This window comes from Gymnogyps californianus, chromosome 1 (genome assembly GCF_018139145.2).
Source record: "Gymnogyps californianus isolate 813 chromosome 1, ASM1813914v2, whole genome shotgun sequence".
In the NCBI taxonomy this organism is placed as follows: Eukaryota; Metazoa; Chordata; class Aves; order Accipitriformes; family Cathartidae; genus Gymnogyps; species Gymnogyps californianus.
Window position 1 is genome coordinate 181,121,001 of NC_059471.1, and position 23,835 is coordinate 181,144,835.

The following is a 23,835-nucleotide window of genomic DNA, read 5'->3' on the forward strand; positions in this document are numbered from 1 at the left end:
CTCTGAGGTCTCTGCGCCTACACAACACCCTCTGAAGACTGTCCGTACGGGGTGTAGCCCCTGCATGCTGTTTGGGGTCCCCTTGCTGTCCCCACAGAGCGAGTGGATGTGCTGCCAGGGCTGATCAGGAATTTCGTAACGACCTTTCTACCCAGCTCATGAGTGCTTTGCTGGTGTCACCGGGAGCTAAAGGGAGATGGTCTCTCACACGCTGCTGGGGCTTCTGCTCAAGTTAGCAGAGCAGAACATCACAGAAGGGCTGAGGCTGATCTGAGACCAGACAGTCTGATCTCAAGATGATCTAGTCTAACTCTCTGCACAAGCAGAGTCACCTAGAGCTGCTTGCCCAGGACTGTGTTGAGTTGGGTTTTAAATACCTTCGCAGATGGAAGCTCCACAACCTGTCTGGGCAACCTGTGCCAGTGCTCAGTCACCCACTCACTAAAAAGGTGTTTTCTCAGGTTCAGATGGAGTTTTCAGTATTGTGCCCATTGCCTCCTGACCTGTCACTGGGCACCACCGAGCAGAGCCTAGCTCCACCTTCTTTACACCCCATCAACTATTTATACACATTGATTAGATTGCCCTTCAGCCTTCTCCAGGCTGAATGGTCCCAGCTCTCTCAGCCTCCCCTTGGATGTCAGACGCTCCAGTTCCTTGATCATCTTTGTGGCCCTTCACTGGTCTCACTCCAGTAAGTTCACATCTTCCTGGTACTAGGGAGCCAGGATATTACAGGAGAAAAAGGACAGTATTCTGGCTAAGGACATTGACTGCCATCTTGTAGACATAAATTAACTACCATTTATCAGCCCAAAGTTCTTATAAAATTTTGGCTTTAATCTCTCTTTGTTTCACTATTTTAGCTAAAAAGCAGACATAACAATACTGTCTACTATCAATGAGTTGCTGGATGAAGACACATTTTTGCCAGTGCCCATGCTAAGGTCTCAAGTGCTTTTCTGAGAGCAACAGGTACAATTACCTGTGATCCCTCATATGCTTCAGGGTAAATGAGAAGCCAGACTTTAGGGAAAAGGTTCATTTCCACTTGCTCTGCACACCTGCAGCTGTGCCATTGACAGGAGCGGAAGTCTCCAGTGACTTGCTAAGATGCATACATCTCAGGTGTACATGGTGCGTACAGCTATGCTGCAGACACATGACGTCACTTTGCGTCAAATATGAAGAAATATTGAACAGATGGCTCAACAGAGAGGCCAGGGTCCCATGGAAGAAAGTACCAAAGTCTACAATCTGTGCCACAATGCAGGTGCATACCAGGAGCAGGATGAAGATAGCGGAAAGCAGTTTTTAAATCATGCCAACACCTTTTGAGGATCGCCACAACAAATCATTTACGTTGTGATTAATAATGACTGACATGAAGCCAACACTGTAGGAAAGCTCTCAGCTCCACCCTTGGAACAATTTAATGAACTGAGGTTGAACAAGGCAGTGTCAGAGCTGTAAGCAAGATATGTGTCCTAGCATGGCACTCCAGTAATGTGGCTATTCGTTGCTCAGTACTGTTTCCCCATGACAATGTGCCGTGCTGTGCAAATCAACCAAGAGCAAGCTCGGATATTCTCACGCCACAGTTGGTATCATGCATGTAAGCATGTTCTTTAAGCTGCGCTCGTGGTACAAGCAGGTCATCCAGGCTCACCAGTCAGTTCCAGGAGGATTCTGCCCAAAAAACAGCTTTAAGAATTAGCTTACTGTTCATACATTTTTTTGTGGTCTGCCAGATAAAAGGTGTGGGTTGTAAAAAATGTCTTCTCTGTATAACATTTGTTCACATGTATGCATGCCATTTCCCTCGCTGTTATGCTGCGTCCTGATTACTGTATGGTCACTTGCAATCTCTGAAATAAGAAGAAATTATCTGAAAATTATGCTTATGTGAAGAAGCACTCAGGGAAATAATAGAAACAAATCCAGTGAATGGCATAATGAAAAGTATAGTATTTTTCTGCTGTAGTTTATATGCTAAATAGTTTGGTTCTTTGAATGCAATTAAAATACATATTGATTTTTCATTTATTTTGTCATAGGCTGAGTACTTCTACGAGTTCCTGTCTTTGCGCTCTTTGGATAAAGGCATAATGGCTGATCCAACTATAAATATCCCTCTGCTTGGAACAGTTCCTCATAAAGCATCAGGTTTGTGCTGTTGATATTATAAATTGTGTTCCTGTAAAAAATATTCCACAGCCAGTAAAGTCTAAATATTTTATTATGAATTGCAGTTCTGAAGCTTATTGCTAAAGAAATGCTTGCCGCAGTGCTTGACACTGAACAGTTTGTGGGTGCCTTGCCTGACTACAGCAGCATATTTTGTCTGAGCCAAGTTGCACGAAGCTTTTATGTGTAGATAAATCAGCAGAAACTTGTGCAAAATTGTTGCATAAAATTCATGTGAATGAATACTATTACTTAAGTTGTGCAACTTTTGGAAAACAAAATCTTTGATCACTATAAGGAATAGTTATCAAATTATTCTGTTTCTCAGAGGTTGCAGTTTGTGGACATCTTACTTTCAGTTGGGGTCAGCTATTGTCATCAGGCATTCAGCTTAAAGACGTAAGTTCTAGTTTAGGATATTATCATTTACCACTTTTCCCTTAGTTGTACATTCTCAGTCCTTCACTGGAGCTTATAGCTCCACAGCAGAGGCTGAGCCCAAGCCAACGTGAATGCTCCAGAAGCACCACAGTGCACAGTGAGCCAGGTGGAGTAAAAAAGCTTTCCATGAGAGATTATCGAATCCACTTTGCTCTGAAGTGGATGAATAACAGTTTACGTGATCTGTTTCGGGGCTAATATGTGGTAGTCTCTGGCAGAAAGGTAGAAGCGTACATCTGGGTGACAGTAGTGTCTTAGTGATCATGGTTTCATGATCAGCCATAGCCAACCTAAGACCACGTGGTATAAAACGGGAAAGAAATGAGAAATGGAACAGGAGGGTGGGGCTGCAAGTGGAGCACTGATATACAGGTTTACATCTTTGACCAGTCTTTCTCTTCTCTTTTTCAATGTATAAATTCTGAAAATTTGTGTTTGATATCCTCCATTTTTGGCTTGTAGTGGAATGGCGTTGAAGTAATGTTGCAGCACAGCTTTTTGCTGTGGCACCTGGAATTTGACATTAATGACTGGTCTCTCCATTCAGTGTGGATTGAATGAGTGGTATTGAAAATGGATTTGGGTGAAGAGTGCTATAATATTTGTACTATAATTGCTGCAATTTAATTGGTTGCAAGCCTGATAAATTGTCAAGCAAAGACATTTAAAAGTAACTAAAAAGTCACAAAGGCAAAGTTCTTGTTAAGCATTATTTCCACCTCCATATAAAGCAGGTGAGATGCGTGGGAAGCTCTGCACTCAGCATCCTCTAATATAAGTTAATTTCTTCTTTAATTTTTAACTATCTAGAAAGGCTAGACCAAAATGACCCCCTTCTGACTGTGTTTAGGAAAGCATAATCTACAAGTGCAGGGAGGCCAGAGATGTGATCTCAGTTCCAGCAGAAGGTCTGTTAACCATCATGATGGGAGGTCTGATTAAAGCCAAAAAGGACTTACCCTGTTTGCAGCACTGGTGCCTTAGTTCCAAGACTAATACGGGCATGTCCATGGTGTTTCCTTATGTGGATCAGGTGCAGTGCATCACTGCGCTTGGTATATATAAGCTGTATTTAAGTCCTGTTTGGCATTATAGTGAGCGATTGATAATCAGTACACGTACAGTATTTGAAGCATGTACACTATTTAACAGTGAGCCACTAGTATGATGGTGGTTTTTTTACACTGCCTGCTATCTGGCCAAAATTAACTAAGTAGCCTTAAATAAATACATGCTATAAAAGTAGTGAATGTTTGCTACTTTGTAGTTATTTCTATAATTTTTATGTTCGCAAAACAGTTCTGACAAATCTAATCTAGTTTGCCTGGATCTATTGCATTACCAAGTCATTTTTCTACACATTTGCATGTCAGAAGAAATTAAATCACAAGCTTGTATTTAGTAACAAATCAACGGTAGCAAGTTATTTCTTGAAAAAGCATTTTAGCCCAAAAGATTACACTAAAGACAATTAAGGAGGAATAAAAGAGGAAAGACAGCAATATTAAACATGAGAGTGGGAAACAAGAATGAGGATTAACAATTAGATATCTTACTCAGAGGTAGCTGAACCCAGTGGTCTTGTCAAAATCAGTGGACTTTTAAAACGTCGTTGAGGATATCTGCCTGCCACCAATAAAGCATAAAGATGGCTTTAGTGCTTTAGGACCTGCCTAGCCTGTATTTTGTCTTATGGCCAATGGTGGCCATAAGAAGACCTGTGGAAGAGCAAAAGGAGGGCAGGCATATGTGATACTTCTGTTTACCGTCTCAGCTCTGACTAGCTTCAGCTTGGAGGATTTCCTGAGTCTTAAGTGATTTGCCTTTTTTATAACCCCACATGGGTTACAGATCTCTCTTTCCAGTACTTGTCCAGGCTCTCCTTGAGTCCATATTATCTTCTGGTATCTCCAGTTGCTTTGGCAAGAAGTTCACTACTTCCCATTGCATGAAGATCCCCCTCCTGTTGTTTCAAGTCTGGCTGTGACAGCTTCATCTGATGGGCACTAGTCCTTGTACTGCTAGAGACAACAGTCAATCCATACTGTTGGTTCTATCCATGCCAGTCATGATTTTGTAAATGTCTATTATGCCCCCCCTAATTTTTCTCTTTGCCAGGCTGAAGAGTCGCAACCTACTCAATTGCTCCTCATTGGATGCAGCCTTGTTGTCCTTCTGTCAGCTTTCTCTAATTCAGTATATCCTTCATGAGATGAGGTATCAAATTCTCCTCGAATTTAAATTAGATTTAAATCACTTAGGTTCCTTAGACTCATTTGAAAATCCCATCCCCAAATCCCAGGATTGCTACCTGATTCAGTGCTCACAACCCGGGTATTGTTACGCCTAGACACATGGTAAGGTGTTAAGAAGGCTGGAGAAGATGCCTTTCAGTGAGAGCTTAAAGAGCTAAGACTATTCAGCTTGTCCAAAAGAAGATGTTTGAGAGGAGTGTGAGTACCTGTCCAATGAGAAGAGGCTGGCTGCTCATTTCACAGGGGAAAGCCTACAAAGATCCGGTGGCTCAAACTGAGGTCAGCAAGTTCAAAACGAAGTCACATGTTGTTGGTAGTGGCAGTGATTAATGTCTTGAACACCACACTGAGGAAAGTAAAACCAGCTATTGGTCTGTGCCCAGAAGAAATGTAGTGGCCTGTGACTGAGAAGGAGCTGGCCCCCTAAGCGACCTGAGCCGGCTCCTCCTGTCCCTGTCTGCACCAGTCAGCGCAGTGCCGTGCCGGTGCCACTGGTACAAGCTGACGTGCCTGGGCTGCTGGCACAGCGCTGCTTCATGCATTTCGTGCAGCCCCTCCAGCCCACTGGCCAGGCTGAGGACACCTCCTCTGCCTGCCTGCTGCTGGTGTTGACATGTTAAAACATAGGTGCTGAGCAACCAAAGGCGCTGAAACTCTGTCCAGGCTTGGTGGGAGAAACTGGTGCCTTCTCTGAGTGCAGCAGCATCTCTGCTCACTCTGCCATGCTGGTAGAGAGGGACAGTGGGCTGCAGGGCTGTGCATGGACTCCCACTCTTCTCCAGACCCTGCATGCCTGCTTCTACTGGGATTGGTAATTCAGAGATGTCCCTTAAGCAATCCCACCCCTAAGACTGTAGGTGGCTTTTGCATATTAGCTAAGTGGGTAAATTCCCTGCAATCTTGAAGAGCTGTGCAGACACACAGGAGTTACTCTCAACCTGCCTCTACTGGAGAAAATTTAGGGAACCTTGGTTTCCTGAGCAGAAGGAAAAGGCATGAGCTCCCAGACAAAAGGGATTAAATTTGCATCCTCCATATCCCAGGAGACCATTCTAATTATCAGCTAAAATTAAATTAGATATAAATCACTAGGTTTCCTTAGGTTCCTTCTCAAATTAGTTAAGTTTTCCTCACTCCTGCTAGAGCCGTCTGCTCTGCAGCCCTGGGTGCAAGCGCTCCAGAGGAGGCAGAAATATAAATGTACAGGAAAGGCAATTCTGTGGCCTGGTAGTGGGATGATGGCTAGCAGAGACAAGTCCTGAGCTGTGATTCCCTTTCCTTGTTTTTAGCCAGTGATGGGCAAATGTAAATTGCATCCTGAATTTGGGAAGCAGGGACCAGACCTGAGGTTTGCCCTGCCACAGCCCTGCTCAGCACTTCGGTAGCCCACGGGAGCTCACAGCCATGGTTCTGGATGCAAGGGACTTTTGCTCTGTGCTTTGTTTTGACTGTAGTACTGTTGGTGCGTGCTTAGCATTATTCAAACAGGCATAAAAAGGCAGGGATTCAGGCAGAGTTTAGGGACTTTATTTCAGCTCTGAACCACCACAGAGCTCAGCCAGGATCCAGGTGCTCATTGTTCACAGGAGGGTCCTTTACTGCATTTCTGTGTGCCTAGGAGTTCAGACATATGAGAAGTCCAAAAACACGGATGCTTCCAGGTTGGGGAGTGCTGGAATAAGGGGTTTCTGACCTGTCCCCTCAGACTTTGGCCCTAAGAGATGCATTCCTGGTCTTTGCCCTAGGCATTTAAACCCACAGCCAAATCTCAGGGGAGTTCAGGGGTTTGCTACCAATTCGATGAAGTCTAGATATGACTACAGTGCCATCATTAAACTTCTGCCATATCTTCTTCCTCCCTATTGCAATTTGCTCAGCTGTCACACATATCCCAGTACAAGCACTGATTTCCTGCACTTGCGCTGTTAGAAGGTTGCTACAGTTTAAGAAGTTCACTGCATTTAAACTGTATTTCATCCACTATAGGAGTTTCCTTCTTACCACATGGTTACATGCTTTTTGTAACTGTCTTTTAAAAGATTGATGTAAAAAAGTGCTTCAACAATTAAATTGCTTTATAATGAAAACTGCAACAGACCTTTCAGTCTGTAGGACTTACCAGAAGCAGAATGTGTTTCAGCAATAAATTATTCTATATTATACCAAGGCAACAAATAACAAAAATGGCCCAATTATGACTTGCAAAATTTTTTATAACAAGCAATTTAAAACAAACCAAATGTAGGGCTGTTAGCTCAATATTTGGTTCTGAAATCTCAGGCCAGCTTCGGAAGAAAGGAATAAACAATTTCTATTAGCTGGATCTAACTTATAAAGCAGCTAAGAAGAACCAATTTTGAAGAGATAAGATTGTTTCATCTGAAGATTATTTAAGATCACTTGTGACAATCACAGTGGAGCATTTCATAGCTCTGAGGTATTGGGCTTGCTTCCTCATTAAAATACTCCAGATTTACTGGCCTTAATTATTTACTTAAACTCCTCATAGTTCAAAAGTGTTTGAATACTTTTCCTGGAAGGGCAATCTCCAAATATCGCTACACTTAACAAGTTCTGTTGGAGTGATGTGTCTATATCTTCTTTTTAAATATTTGCACCCATGATCTTATTTATCAAGTGTACCATCTTGCCAGCACTTTATGAAGTAAGTTTTGATTAAATCAGTATCTTATTTAAGTATTAATCGCAATATCCCAACCAGCAAAACATATCTAAAATAACTTTTTTTCCAAAATGTGTAAGATGTTTTTGCAGAAGTCGTACAAGAGCCTGCAGAACTTAGACTCAGAAGTGATCAGCTCAGCTTAGAAAATTAAATGTAGGCTTCCAGCTTGTTTTGGTGTATCCTTAGATACCTCCACATGAGTAATTGCGTCGTCTGCAAGCAAAAGTATGTTTGTGTTAAGATCACTGTCTGTGCTGTAGGCTGTTGGGGTTATGTCAGTAAATGAGCACAGGCTCATCTCCTGTGCTGTTGTACTTCCAGTCCTGGAGCCGCCTATGAATAAGGTGATCTGTGTATCTCTGTGTTGCAGGTTTTCATCAATGGCATTACTCTGAAGCTTAATTATAAACATTATCTATATTTTTTGGTATTTTGATGTATGCTTTTATATGTATATAGATATATATGCATGTAAATATAAAAATTATTGTTATTATTCTCCTTCAAGTCGTTCAGGTTGGATTTCCTTGCCTTGGAAAACAAGATGGGGTCGCTGCATTTGAAGTGAACGTGATCATAATGAATTCAGAAGGCAATATTATTCTTCAGACCCCTCAGAACGCCATCTTCTTTAAAACCTGTCAGCAAGGTAACACTAAAGAGAACATGCCGGAATACTGTTAGACCAGGTCACCTAACTTTCTTATGTTTCATTGAGCATAAGGACTGGAGAAGATGGAAATAATGTGGTCACACAATGTGTAGCAATGGTGGTGAATGCCAGGCTGTTGTGGCTCTGTCTATGGGTTTGCTGTTCATTTACTACGTGTTTACTAACCCTTTTCTTACTGTCAACTCTGCCTCCCTTAGCAGACTGGGTTGGAGGCATTTCTCCTCCTGTTCACTGCTCATCACATCAAGGACATCATTGATAGAAATGTATCATATGAGAAGCACCTGTTAGCAAATGATTTGAGGTGCTTGGAGGAGAGCTAGTCCTGTGAAAACAAGCTGAGGCTAACATTTCCAGAAATGGCACATAATTTGGAGAACTGAACTTCTGGGATCTGTAGTGGGGACACTGACTTCAATTAATACTGTTTGGTGCCTTAGTTCAACAGTTCCTTAAATATCAACTTGCACATCCAAACCGAATGCAAAAATCCTAAATCAGAAAATTTCTGCAGAAGTTGGCTTTACCTTCTCTGGAGCTCAGGTGGCAACCTCTTGGGTTTGGATACGGGTAAGGTGGTGGAAGCTGGTCCTCAATACTTGCAGTCATCAAGCAGTAAACACACACAGGATGCGCTGGTAGAAGAAGGGCGCCATGAAGTTATTGCAGTGTTTACTTGGAAAGGAGGGAACCTGTTTAATCAACCAATCTATGAACCATAAACACTATGTAATAAGACTTTCTGGATTAATTTGATACTAAACAAACAACTATAATTATCACTTTAAACTGAGGCTGTGGAAATTGAAAAATCAGTATGTAAGATAAGGCAGTTATGCCATGTCATATGCAATTGTATCAAATTAACCCATGACAGGGCTGACGTACAAAGAGTGAGATTTTTATTCTTCTCCTATTAAATCTTTGTTCCCAGTCCCACACTTTCTTCTCTGTGCTCTTTTCTCTGAGCTAATTGGCTGTAGTGTGGCTTCAAAGAGCGAGCAGCAGGAGCAGGAGCTGTTTATTCTTTGAAACCTCACTACACCTAAATAGAAAAGCTGCTTGTCTCCTTTGAAGCCTTGCTGCTGCCAATTAGCCCAGGGAAAGTGGAGGAGGGGGAGAAGAAGTGGGCAGAGAAACAGGAAGGAAAATGGGGACTTAATGGAAGCAAAATCAATCAGTTCTCATGTATGAAGTTGTGTGTCTGATGTAAATACAACACAAAACGTTTGCTATCTTTTTATTTTCAGTTCAGTTCAAAGATACTGAACTTAATAAACTTTGGAAATAGTGTTGAGGTAATCTAATAGGGACAGCAGAGTTACAGGTCTGTGTTGTGGAAAAATGTGGCTTAAAAAGAGGGCTCCAAACTCAGTTTAGTAGTAGCATTCATCCAAGTTATCATTTCTGTGCTATTAGTTGTTGTTGTTGTTGTTGTTACCATTTTGATATGAGATGTAATATTTAACAATTTAGCAGTATTACATCATATGGCCTCTCAGGAAGGCTGGGGGTGATTATTGTCCCAGTCCTTTGTTCCCGGAGCCAGCTGAGAGACACAAGGATGATTTTCCAAATGCTAGAGGTTGGCAGAGGAGGAGTTTTCTCACCTCATCTCTTCCAGCACGTACTGGGATAACTCCCATTCCTGCCCTCTGTCTGGTAAGGTGGACACCACAGTGTTTTGGGACAGATCCTGAGAAGGATGAGAATGTCCTTACCCGTTGGTGTTAGAGTAGGGATGAGTTTCCTTCCTCTGAAAGACATCGTTCGTGGCGAGGAGCTCCGATTCCTCCTGCCGGGGCCCTGGTCACTGTTTCCAGTCGTTCTTGGCCATGCAGAAGGGCCCCTGCCAGAGGAAGTGAGGGGAGCGAGGGAGCAATTTTGTGGGAGAGGAGAGGATTTGTTCTGGCTAAGAGGTGGCCACACAAAAAATTATGTTTTCCTATTTTTCTGTTTGAAATGGTATGTATTTAAGCATGCATTTTCTGTAATGAATAGCAGCTCTGCATTTGGGTACAAAGAGAGAAGCATTTCCAGAAGGAGTCCTAGAGTACAGTGTTGGAAAACAATAAGACCAAAAAGCCTTTACCACTATTACTACTGCTGCAAACAGCTTTACTTTTAAAGCAACACTTTTTGCTTCATACATCTGTGGCCTTGGATAGATGAGCATTTAAAATACACCTTTCTTCCTCTCTCTTTCCTGTTTGTTTGGCAGTTGTACACAATATCCAGCCACCTGGCCAGTACATCAGATTTTCTTTTCTGTTGCTTAGTCTCAGAGTTACCCTTCGCATCCCACTGAATAGAGAGCTATTACATGAGTGCAGCAGAATACTGCGCGTAGTTATAGCAGCCATCGTTTCCTGTGGCTCTAATCAGCTATTAGATGCATTTTCAAAAACAGAAGTTTATTTGTGTATGAGTCTAACTAACAGGTATGTCACCTGACTCAAATATTAGAAGAAGGGAGAATCATTCAAATTTTTTATGTCCAGGATTATGTTTTCCTCTGTATTAATAGGAGTTACAGTTTAAAGAATCTCTGTGGGCTGCAAAAATCTCTCAGGCAATCTGACCCTCCTGAATTTATAGACATCCTGCTGTTCCTTGCCGCTTTAAACAAGTGCACCTTAAAGGCTATAACTGCTTCAGTTTGAACTCAGGTATTATTCAGTTGGGAATCAGCGTGAATCAATGGTACATCTTTACAGCCTAGGATGGGTAGGTGCCAGCACTTCCTGATGAGGCAATGGAAAAGAAGTAAGGATGCTGTTGGCAGGTGTTGTCAGTCTCGTATATTTACAGCACTGTTACACTAAAGGAAAAAAAAAAAAAGATGTGATGGCAACATTACAGCCAATTGCTGTCTAATAGATGGCCTTCGAGTTTGGGTTGAGGCCTATCAGTCTACCTCAGAGTTTTTGAACCTCGTCACTCGGAGTGTCACGCAGCGTACCATCAAGATGAGAAGGTCATGCCTACTCTGCTAAAGCTGCCCTGTGGCCCTGGTGCCACCGATCACTAGTGATGTTAAATTTTTCCAATGGGAGTAGGCAGGCTCTCCTGCCTGCCTTCTTCTCTTGAAAGATCTGGGAAGGTATTTTTGAGTAATCGTTTTTCTCCCCAGCAGTCATGTTTTCATGGGGTTCCATAGGGTTTGATTTAGTTTGCCTCTTGTTCAAGGGATTCTGGTGTTTTGAGGATGGTGGTGGTACCCAGAGGTATTTCTTGTCCTTGTATAATCCAGCCAGTGTTGCCAAATGCTTTTACCAGTGTTTGATCAATAGTTGAGATATGAATAAGAGTTGGATGATGATATAGGACTATTGTGCAGAAATGCTTTCATCTTCCTTTCTAGCCTTCTTTCATTTAGCCTTGAAGCTGACTCTTTCATTTGAATACAGATTTCATCACTTTGTTACCTCAGTAGTAACAGATGTCGTAATTAATGCAATGCAAGTTGCAGCGCAGTCTACTTAAGGCTCTAGAAATTGAAACCGGTCATGCATACTGAGGGCAGGTTTAACCAGCGATGCAAGTCCTGCACTGAGCTGCCTGCTTGTTTCTGCGCAGAGGAGAAAGTGCTGGATTGAGCAGAGCATCCACATTGCTCGTGCACTTACAGAACAGCAGAGCAATGGAAATGCACAGTCTGTCAACAAGCACATCGTGCGTTTGAACACGTGATGAAACCTCTACTTGTAGACTAGCAAAAAAGAAACTAATTTCTCTTGAGGAGATCTTAGCTGAACTTCCATTTCTGTCAGCATTTGCCTGTCTGTCAGCAAATATTTTTACTGTTATGTCAAAGGAATATATTGATCCTACCGAGAGTTGGCTTACAGCTGAAGCATGTAATATTCAGTTAAGATTGTTGTTATATTTTATGAAGCGGAGTGTCCAGGAGGATGCAGAAATGGAGGATTTTGCAACAAAAGACATGTCTGTGAATGTCCAGATGGATTTTACGGGCCTCACTGTGAGAAAGGTAATTTTAAAAAAATCTTCTCAACTGTCTTCTTTACTCTAATCTCAACAAAGCTGTAGCTACTGCACTGTAGCCTCTCCTAAAAATAAGAATGGCCTATTCTGAAGATTTCATATATTTTGAGTCCACACATGTAAGCGAATTACTATTATCATCCATGGTCTAGTGGAAACATTAATTGCTTACAAAAAAAATGTTTTCTCTCTAAGAGATTGCTTTTAACGCAAACTGATACAATAGTTATGTAATCCTTAATCACAGGGAATCCATCTGGCAAAAAGATTAAATAAAATTCTTCTGCTAATGAGGACTAGCTGGGAAACAAAGCACAGGACTTTAGTTATTCTGCATTTGTTTATTTGGAGATAAGATCTAATTTGGAGGCAGGCTGACAACGAAGATGGGAAGATGAAGGAAAGAGTCTCCTTTTCCCTTCCATTAGTGACTAATAGCCCCAAATGACATTTCCAGCAGTGAAGGACCAGGAAATTGGTGTGACTTGGCGAGGAAACTAGCTCTTCTTCCTGTCTCTTCCTTCCGCCTCCCCCAGTGACAGACCCTCCCCGGGGTGACTTGAGATGGAGCAAACCATCCCCATGGGCAACCTATTCCAATGCCATCCTTCACTCCCAGACGCTCTGGCTACATCCAAAGTATTAAGTACAAGGGATCAGGGACTGTTCTCTGGCCTGGAGGCCAGCTGGCACAGCGCAGCTTACATTTGTATGTTTAATAAACTCTCTTACCCTCCAAAAACCCTGCTCCAGACTCCCTGCCAGAAGGAGCCCGTGGCCACTGCTCGCCCCAGGGCCGTGCCTGGGAGGGTTTGCCGATCAGCCGGGGACAAAGCCGTGCCAGGAACGGCACCAATAATTTCAAAAGATGGATGATCCTGTGACCCCACTTGGCCCCGTGCCTGGGTGCTGTTTAACTCACTAGTATGGACCCAACCTCGCTGCATGTACTAATTGTGGGCGACCACGAAATGAAGCATTGCCCCCTGACATGCCTCCCTGGAAGAGCCTTGTGGGGTGGCCACAACTGCAGAGAAGTCTTGGGAGAGCACAGGGGCTCTGGAGAAGGTTCACGGGGAGCATGCAGGACAGTTTGGCCACCAAACCAGGCCAGGCGGTAGGCTTCCCTAGCCTAAATTAGGTAGCTGTGCTTATGCTCAGGTATGCAGAAGGAGAAGGGAGGGTTCATTGTAAAGCCTGCCTGAGAACCCCACTGAATTACTGACACCTCTCAGCGCAGCCCCTAAAAGAGACAGTTCTGTCTGCAGAGCTGAGGCACCAGCTGCAGCACCGGAGTCCAGTTATAGAGAGGACTGGTCTGGGGGGACTTCAAATATTCAGAGGGTGTAGGTGGGCACTTTGCTCTCCCCTGTTTGGAATTAAACTGTACAAGAGGCAATTTCTGCTTACATATGGAACCAGATTTGAACTTAATTTAATCTTCACTTTTTTAGAAACAGTATATAAAAATTGCCAGATGCAAACCAGAGATGTAATTGATTTAACCCACTAACAAAGACGCTTTGCAAAGGTGACATTACATTTAGCAGAAGGAAAAGTAGTTTAAGGAATCAGTGTGCTGTGTATTTAAATAGCCAGTTGCTATCACACCAGCGACGTTTTTTTCTGTTCTTCCTGCTCCTCAGCGCTGTGTGCTCCTCGCTGCATGAACGGTGGGCTCTGCATTACACCTGGCCTCTGCATCTGTCCCCCCGGGTTCTACGGCATCAACTGCGACAAAGGTAACTGCCGGCTAAAACCCCCCAGGCTCCATATGCAGCAGCCTCTCTTTATTCACCTGTGTTAGTTTCCCTCTAGGAGTGGATTTTGGAAGGTCAGGAAAGTGATGAAGCAAGTAAGTTTTAAAAGTTTTGTGATTGTTCGAATAGATGCTCTAGCACAACCTGGCAGCTGCTGGAAGAGTGTAGGGATTTGCAGCTGGATGTGCAGGCATCCATATACGCCAGCTGTGTGAAGGGTAATTTAGATAATCGCTTTAGTTGATTCACTGAAATCTGTGGGACCTACCACAAAATTCACTTTCTGGCCTAGGAAAAAAAATTATCTCTATTTGAACTCTAGTATCCTGGAGTAAAATTAGTTTTAGTAATTATTTAGTACATTAATTTGCTGCATGTGGACACATGAAAAAATAAGCAGGCTATTCATTTTTTGTTGCTGCTTTGTGACTCAGGAAGGATAAAAAGGAACAATCAGTTGTTCAGAACAGTAATTTGGAACAGTCCAGGCTACCACGTAGAAAAAAAAAAGTAGTTTCCTGCAGAAATATAACTGACCTGCTCATGGCAGAGCAGATTACAGAACATCACGTAAAACAGAACATAACTTAGTAAAGACTAAGTGCAAAAGGTCCTAGCTGACTTTCCAGCAAAATAATGGGAACCTTCCTAGGCCTTTAGGTATGCTTGCACAAACTGTTGTTGTCAATGTCCTTCTGACTTGTATCTAGTCCTTGATGAGACTTTTACCACATTTAAGAAATGTTTCGAAAGTGCACTGTAATGAAATGCTCCCAATGTCTTGAAGGATTAATGTGAATCCCAGCTGTTTGGTGAAAAGTCACGTCTAATACTATGTAAGTAATTTGGCAGGTGAGAGACACAGCATTTGCCTCTGTGTCACCACACAGCAAAAACTTATAAAGGTTTCTTTCTAGTGAAGGCATTAATTAAGAACTGTAGTGAAGTATCCTCTTGTAGAAGAAACTTCCAGTCCTAGGTTGTGCTTCTTTTATCAGACACTGGCGGTTTCAATAGCAATAGTGACTTGATCCTTCAAGAAGCTTTACATGTGAGGATTGATAAAGATGTAACACAACCTGTCCTCAGGGATCTCATTGCTGTATTGTTCCCTTGTGTCTTTCTATATTGACTTGTGTGTGTTCCCATGTAAAGCATTACGTAGGAAAAACTGGATTTCAGTCTTCCTTTGTAAACCAGATGAAAAGATGTTAATGCAACTTTTTTAAACTTACTCAATGTTTATTTATGATGAGCAGCAGAAAACATTAAGGCCAAGTCAGACTGAGTTCATATTAGTGACTTAGTTCATTCCTGTTTTATTTGTTTCAGCAAACTGTACGACAACCTGTTTCAATGGAGGAACGTGTTTCTATCTGGGAAAATGCATTTGTCCTTCAGGCTATGAAGGAGACCAATGTGAAATTAGTGAGTAGCATCTCCGTGTGCTTGCTTTCACGTACGTCAACTTCTTCTAGTGTCAGTGTCTGAATGATGATGTGAAACCTGCCTCTGCTGGGATGCCTCCAAATGAGTTTCCTGATAAGTTTGACTCGTTGCTAGACCACCTCATCCCCTACCTTGTTCTGTTTTTACTAGTAACTGGGCTTGGTAACAACCTTCAAGCCGTAAGTATGCAAGCAATACTCCGTGGCAGACAGAAGTGCTGCTGTGCCAAGCCCACGTGGAGCAGCTATTTTCAAATGTTACGGCAATTTGCACTTGGGCACAGCAGATTAGGTTTGAGCCCGCACCTCTGAAAGGGCTACTGTAAGTTGGGAATGAAAGGGTTTGGGGCAAAGGGAGGACTGAACCGTAAGAGCTGAGAGCTTTCATGTAACATACTAAGTTGCACTCACATGGCAACTTGAAAATCTGTGTCACAAACATCAAAAGACTTGCTATTTTCAGAAGTTTAGCATCAAAGTAATTGAAAATATTTTAGCTCGTGGTTGATCTAAGTGTGCTGTGTAAAGCTCGGGGTGGAGATATGGCTAGGTTGGAACAGACCTGGGAGGTCAGCTCTCAAGTATTTGAACTCACTAAAAGAAGGGTTTTCTCACAGCTCTGTTAAATTAGATTAATTCTATAGTTCCCCACACTTGAATAGAGTATGAGCATTTCGGTTTTGAGAATGTACACCTGGGTCGTTCTTTCTGGGCTTAAAGCTTCTAACAGGACACTGTGCGAGGAGCTTCCCCTGCTGTAAATAATCTCACCAATGTTCCCCAGCACCTTCACAGGAGCACGGAGAGCAGCATTTGGCCTGGGATACTTAAGAGCTGATTTCTTAATATGCATCAGTAGAGACAGGCTCTTCTCACAGTCATTAGATTTGTATCATCAAATACTTTGGAAACACATGGAAATAAACTCTAACATGCAGTCAGCCAATACAGAACAATAAATTAATTACTGTGCAAAGAAAGACCACAGATACCGTAAAACCTACATTTTACTCAGTATTTATGTGTAGATAAACAGTAGATGTATGTAAATGTTTTGCCATATGTCTATGCATTACAAGGCATTTTGCAACTGCTTTTTACCTCATCAAAACTTGAGCCAAACAGAAGCAGCAAAGCTTTATTTTTATTAAATTAATAAAGATTGCCCTTTGATATAAATTCGGATCAGATGTCAGCAAGAACAACAGTGTGGGTTTCCATGGAATTTACCTTTCCTTACAACAAGTTCAAATTTGACACTCTGACAGAACCCCATTCTTTTCTTCAATCTCCAGGAAGTCAACTTTGTTGATACTTCTCAGATGATGAATAAGGTTTGGTTCAAAGTTTGAGAAGCATGTATTTTATGTCAGTGGTGTTTTTTTGAGGAGAATTCTTAGAACTGATATTACAGCATGTATAATTAAGGGTAATCCATTTAATTTATCTGTCTGAGGGGCTCAAGCTCATTGTTGTCTACTGCTGCTTGGGATAGGTGCAACTGACTTTCGCTTCTTGCAAAGGCTTACCTGTGCAACTCAAATTAAATTAATTAAAATACAGGCAGTAAACTAGTTCCTGTATAAAAGAAAGAAAAAAAATTTCGGGATCACAATATGCTAAGAGCTAAACTGGGATCATGTCGATGAGAGCAAGGAAAGCTATGCACTTGCCTTGGCTTTTGTAAAGCTGGGACAGCAATTGTTAGACAGTGATTGATGGCTGCTACCACCTCTGGGCACTGCACCAGTGCCAGCACAACAGTGGAAGACTGCAAGAAATGCTAGACAAGGCTTAGAAACACCAGAAGAGAAACACAACTCAGTCTCTTTTCTTAGATCCGGGGCCAGCTACATTGAGTCATGGGGGTCTTGAAATAACAAGGGCAGAAAACCTTTCAACAGGCAGAAAGCCATCTTCTGAAAACCGCAAAGTTATTTTTCTTTTTTTTAATATTGTTTAAAGATTTTGAGTGCTTGTCTAATAGTTGAATCACTCTGTAAGACTCCTGGGAAATGTACTGGACCCAGTCTACAATACTAACAAGCATTCACAGTGTTCCAGATTTTTTCTAGCTATAGTTATGCATTGTCTCTAATTAGTGTTTCAGTTTGAGTCCAGAGAGTTTTATTTTGTTTTGGATTCCTCCCCCGTTTGCCACCAACTGTTTTGTTGCTTTTTTCCATTTCTCAGTCAGTAACGGAGAGTTATCACTCTTTCCTTCATTCTGTGAAAATACCTTAGTCCAAAGTTAATGGAGCTGTGCTGAGCCAAATGCTTGCCTTATGCAACTCTGTGGAAGTCAGTATCACACCCCTTGACCCGTATTCTCCAGAGTTACTTCAAGAACTAGGAAAATTCGTGGATTTCCTTAGCATTGCTCCTTTCAGTCATTAATTACTTGGGATCCAAATGTTTGCAACTTAGAATACCTAAAGGTTTCCTCTCCAGAGGCTCCTGTGGGGAAATTGTGCTTTTGCAGAAACTCTCCTTAGCACAGATTGTTCTGTCATCTGGTTATGAAGCTTGCTTCAGGGCTATTAAAATAATTATGCACATTAGGAACAAATGTTTCTTTTATATTGATGATACACACATGCATCACAGAAGTCTGCCGGGGTTGAGAGCTGAGCAGGCACTGCCTGGGGTATTGAGCTCCCAAGGGGGCAGTCTGTGATCATGAGATGAGTGCATTTGCTGAGGTTTTCAGCAGAGCAAGCCAGTGTTAATGCTTAAATTATCATGTGCAGGTCTCAGTTAACATCCTTTTTAAAAAAAGAAGGAAAGGAAAGGAAGCAGTTTGCTGCCTCAGGTTCCAGTTTTTGTTTGCTCACAGATTCAGGTAAATATTAGTGCTGAATCTAGGAAGGGCTTTTTTTTCCTCTTTTCTGAAGAATTTAGAAAATGTTGTGGGATTAGAAAAGATGAAAAAAGGTTTTGGACAACAGTGAGAAAAGCTGCACTGGTACATATGGCCACCAAGGAGGCAAGGGACTGAGGGTGTAGTTCCTGGTGAGCCGAGAGTGCCCAGGGACGTGGCAGTGAGCCTCCCTCGGCCTGGGGGTGACCTACCTCATGGGCGCTGTGCTTGCCCTTCCTAGAGACAAGTGGAGATTTAATTAGTTCAATAACGCAGACAAATTCTAACAAGGGATTGACAGTCTGGTGATAGGAGACTTGACGTTAAGTTTGAGGAAGGCCCTTGGTGTGAGTCAGGCCCTGCACGAACTTGAGTGTGGATCTCCTCCACCAACGTGGACCTCCTCTATCTCAGGTGAGTCAGGGCCAAACAAACCTTCCTACAACAGTGCCATCAGACCCAGCCTCTTCCTTTGGCAAAATGTGAACGTGAGGGAAAGTAATTTCCAGACCAAAAGCCTTGAAAAATGCCTGCCAGTTCTAATTACTGTTACCGAAGATGCTCTGTTCTTTGCAAACAGGAAAGAAGGGCATGCTTTTTTAATGCGCCTTTAGTTTCTGAGCTGTGGTGTGGAACAGCCCTTGTTGCACCATCCACAGCATCGTAGTGCTCCACAGCCTCTTGTTACAAGCTGACAGGCCCAGCCAATCTATTTATTGTCTGCAAGTAGCGGCCATACCTGTCAGTTCCTGAGCATCCTATTGCTTAAAATCTCTCTCCGATGCCACCAGATTTTCTTCTGCTTGTGCCCCCTGGGTATGGATCCCACTCTTGGCAAATATGAAGTCTGGACAGTGCTGCCTCCCACACGAAGGGTGAGGAGAGCAGGAGGCAATACTGACCGGTCGCACGGGGGACTCTGCAGAGTCCGAGTGGCACAAATCCGGGCAAAAGCTGCATGGACACACAGGCTTTGGCCATGCCAAATTATTGTCATATTTTCAAAGCAGAAGAACGCATATAAATTGGAAGCACAGACTTGCAACAGAGTCTTCCTGATGGATCCATAGTGCACACTCTTACACCAGCATCCGATGAGTTTTTCGGGTAGAAGGCAGGTTTCTCAGACACTTGTCTCCAGTAAATGCAGGGGATTAAGACCATTGTTTTTGTGTTTTCAATTTCTAGGTAAATGCCATCAGCCCTGTCGAAATGGAGGCAAATGTACTGGTAAGAATAAATGCAAGTGCTCCAAAGGCTACCAGGGAGACCTGTGTTCAAAGCGTAAGTACCAAAGCCACTCCATTGGTCCTTGTTGTAGGAGCATCAAGCCAGCTGTACAGTTTCTTTTTACATAATGTCAGCACTAATTGTTTGTTGTCAAAGTATTTCAAGTTAATTTACTTTCTGGACATACAGCATACACCAGACTTAAGGGAATTATGAAACCAGAAATGTTTTTTTTACAAAAGCCTCCCCATGGTGTCTTCTGTACGCTGAGTTTCTGTAAAACAGCAATGTGTCAGCTGAGTAATAGCAGTTTAGTAATAGAGAAATGCTTAATAAAATGTCAATACATTGCAATGTTAAAATTCAACGGGAGCACTTTGTGAGAGGGATGCTGGGGGCTACCCTCCTTCTCCCGCTGCTTCTGGTGGACGCTCAGCTCTGCTGTTCGATCTGCTTCTTTCTGCCAGAGACTGAGCCAGATGTTGCAGGTGAAGGGGGGAGTGAACTGTTTCAGGGCTCTGCACACAGTCAGTGCAAAGGCACAGATTTACTGTGAGAGCCCCAGCCCGTGCCAGGACCAACCCATCGTGAGGAACAGCAGGGAAAGCAAATATGCAACTGTTTCTGGATGAAATGTCAAGAGGTCAGGCATATGTGCTCGCTTTCTTACAGCTGTCTGCGAACCTGGCTGTGGCCTGTACGGCACCTGTGCTGAGCCCAACAAGTGCCAGTGCAAAGAAGGCTGGCATGGGAGACACTGCAATAAAAGTAAGTGAGAAACAAACCCCAAGAGTCCATATTGGGGGTCTTACACATCCGATGCTATACAGAAATGACTGCTTCAAGAGCCTTTCCAGCATCATTAATGATACCGCACTCCATTTTTTCTAACCTTTAATCCAAACAATAAAACAAGGATTTTCAGTACTCCATAATTTTAACTATGTAAAAAAACCTCAGAATCGTTTGAAAGTGTTTTACCAAGATCACCCTTGTATTAGAAATTCCAGAATCTGCTATCAACCAGATTTCTAGATGACCTTGCATGTCTTCCACCCATAGTATGGAAGGGATCTAAAGTCCTTCAGTACTCCTCAGTAATGTCAGCTAGCTTTAAAATGTTGGGTAGGCATTTTTAGAAGTAAAACTCTGTCAGGTTTTAAAGCTGATTAAAACTTAGAAAAAATGAAATGTCCTTTAGAAACTTTGGGGAAAACTTGAAGAGTTATGCAAGATCTGTGCTTACCGACTTCAGAGTTTTCTCCTCCTCTTCCCATCCATGCTCCACAGACTACAAAATATATTGTCCCAAAGCAAAGTTAAAGTCCTCAAAATGAATTTCTGTTGTGCTTATTGGTCCATTTGACACCTATTGAAGCAACTGGTCATTTCACCGGGTTTAAAATAGCACTATAAAGTTATTTTAAATACAATTGAATATATCCAGTAAGAACTTCAGTTTTAATTTTATATTTCATGTGCAACAGTGCTGTAACAGCAGATCTTCAAGAGACATTCTGTACATCCTCCCATGAGGTATTAATGTTTATCACTGTTAGCTAACAATTCACATTTAGTGTTTTAAGTGTCAATAATAAAAAAGTTGAAAAATTTTGCAGCTATAAAACCCACCAGTTAGCCATAAGAAATGTGAACCTTACATTGCAGCATCAACTGAATGTTCGTTTTTATTAAATGCTGTTGATGCCTGTGATTTGTATCACATTAAAATGTACTAGAATAAACATAGTTGTTTCATTAAAAAATGAGTATTATCTAACTGAAATGGATTTTGCTGTGAAAATTAGGTTTGGGGAGTCCACTTTTCTGCTGTTAGTTAGTGGACCTGTGTTTAAGTATTCATGCCATTCTCTGAAGGAGAAATACCATTAATATAAATTATGGTTAGAAAAAAGGTACATGGAAATGAACCAATATGAACGTCAATTCGTAAGTTCAATATGAACTTCCTGTCATACTCTTCTTATAAAGAACTCAGCAAGTGAAAAAAAATATGTACTATGGGTGACCATCCCCAAAGAAGTAATTACCTGTGCAACAAAACCAAAACTCATAACAACTGCCTTATTATGAGGAGTCAATAGTCACACATTATTGTCAGCTCCAAGGTTTTCCAGCCTTCATTACTTGGAGTTTGGGTACAGTCCTGCTGTGTTTAGCACTGCAAAAATCTCTTTGTATTCAGCAAAGAAACTGAGAATAGGCCATTTGGGTACAATTCACCCCCATTTTAAGTGCCCATGTAGGGCTTAAATTGCACATACAAGTGCATGCACTCCAGTTCACACTTTTCAACTAAAACCAAACATCTCCTGATCTTGAGAGGAGATTTATAGTTTATTTGAAAGACTTGCTTCATACTCCATCAAATGAATGGCTCCTCGGTAAAGCTGTTTTCTTAAAAAGAAGGGATTAAAAAAATTGAATGGGGGACTCAGTTTTTCAAAGTCATTTCCATGAGCTTTTAGTAATGAGATGGGTAAATGGAACTATAAAAAATTACAACATAATACTTTGAATTCCATTTTTATTGTTCATTTTCATTTTCCACAACAAAGCAGCTCTGCTAAGCCTGTTTCAGACTGCTTTTTCCCCCCCAGGTGTTTATTGTCGCTGCTGTTCTTTCTCTTTGCATTCAGCCATAAACCAAAGCCAAGCTCAGGTAGCTGGCGCAGATTCTCCCCGGGGGATGCTTACACCCCTCTTTAGAGCCCATCACCGGCAGATCAGCATGACTCTCACCCACCTGGCGTGGGCTGTGCACACGTGAACCCGGGGCTGAGTGACAGCCTGGGCGTGCTGATGGTCCCCTGGGCTCCCTGGCGAGGCGAGAGCATCCTTCCGTCTGGCAGCACCTCGTCCATCCCAGGGGGGCACAGAGAGGGGCGAGAGCTTTCATAAGGCATAGCAAAATCCTTTGTTCAAACAGGGGAGACTGTTTCCACTTGAAATATTAGCCGTGGATCACGAGCCTGCTTCTGTGGTTTCTTTTCTCTTGAACTGGATAATTTTCCAGGGCACGGAGCCAGCGGTCTGAGCGCCCTGAGGCCAGCAGGCAGCAAGCACAGGCAGCACACGCCTTTGCCGAAAAGGGCCGAGGAGAGGCATGTTCCACCCGAATCCAATTATATCTGGTGAACTCCAACATCTGAAATGGTTCGTGTTACACAAAGTTCATAGCCTTCATTAACCTCTCATGGATTGAATGTTAAAACGCTGTTCATTACAGTTAAGATTACTGGCTGGAATTTTATTAGCTTCATTATAAACCACTGAGCTGATATTTACTATTCCTTTTAAGTTTTATAAATACTTCTATAGCATGATTATATAGGCTTCTTCTTTCAGTGCTTTGGATGGCATTTTGTACTATACTTCAGTTACGTTTAAACTTCCTTTTTTGATTATATAGCTGCAAATATTTTCCAAAAATTAAGTAACAATATTCAAGCAGAAAACCTTGTAGATGCTAACCTGAATCATTTCAATGATTACAGATTTAATTTGCCTAAGACAAAAGAAAGGTGCATTTTACAATTTTGCTATTGTGTATTAAGACTTTTCCCTAAGAAAAATAAATAAAATTAATAGGTTGCCTAATTTAAAAACTGAATAACTCAGTGTTATTTTTGGCCTTACAGTTTTGCAAAGTACTGTGTATTAAAAATACACTGCAGTGGTGCCATTTAACCAACGTAATATATTGTAAACAAAGTAGAACTATAATGTATGAACTTTCTGCATTGGCTTGAAGCAATATAATATATTGTAAACAAAACAGCTCTTATGTAATAAACTTTTTATACTGATGGTTATGTATAAAATAAAGATGCTGCTTTAGTTTTTCGAGTACTGCTCTGTGTGGCCTGCTGCGGTCTCATCAGTGCTGGGCTGGGACGATGGCTTTTCTAGAGCACCCTCATAAACCAGTGGCACAGTGGGGTTGGTTTCCCTGTCTCTGCTTTTAGCCCCACAGCTCTTAAAAATATTTCAGAAGAGCAACTTCTTCTTGTGCCTTTGCAAAGGAGGGGATAGCACCGAAGGCCAGGTGTTTCTCTCCCTGTATTTGCCCTCCACCACATCCTCCTTTTCCCCCCTGCACTGCCAGCCGGCCATGCCAAGCTGGTGTGCCCTGTTCGTGGTGCCTCTGGTACCCGGGGTATTCTTCTCAGAGCCTCTGTCCAAGCAGGTAATAGTCCAGCCATGGTGACGTTTCCCGTTCAAGGGTGATGCTCCCGTGTCATGTTGTGTTCAGACTGTAGAAGG

General features: G+C 42.2%; 1 protein-coding gene across 1 annotated transcript in view; it reads left to right on the forward strand.

Annotated features, from left to right (window-relative positions):
• Positions 1-23,418, forward strand: part of WIF1 (WNT inhibitory factor 1) — a 45,803-nt gene extending 22,385 nt beyond the window's left edge. Inside the window, exons 3-10 of the mRNA XM_050912021.1 lie at positions 2,058-2,166; positions 8,078-8,218; positions 12,141-12,236; positions 13,897-13,992; positions 15,343-15,438; positions 19,507-19,602; positions 20,221-20,316; positions 22,586-23,418. Of these exons, the coding sequence (XP_050767978.1) occupies positions 2,058-2,166; positions 8,078-8,218; positions 12,141-12,236; positions 13,897-13,992; positions 15,343-15,438; positions 19,507-19,602; positions 20,221-20,316; positions 22,586-22,707 (852 nt within the window). The 3' untranslated portion in view covers positions 22,708-23,418. The remainder of the gene's footprint in view (positions 1-2,057; positions 2,167-8,077; positions 8,219-12,140; positions 12,237-13,896; positions 13,993-15,342; positions 15,439-19,506; positions 19,603-20,220; positions 20,317-22,585) is intronic.
• Positions 23,419-23,835: the final 417 nt, after the last annotated feature.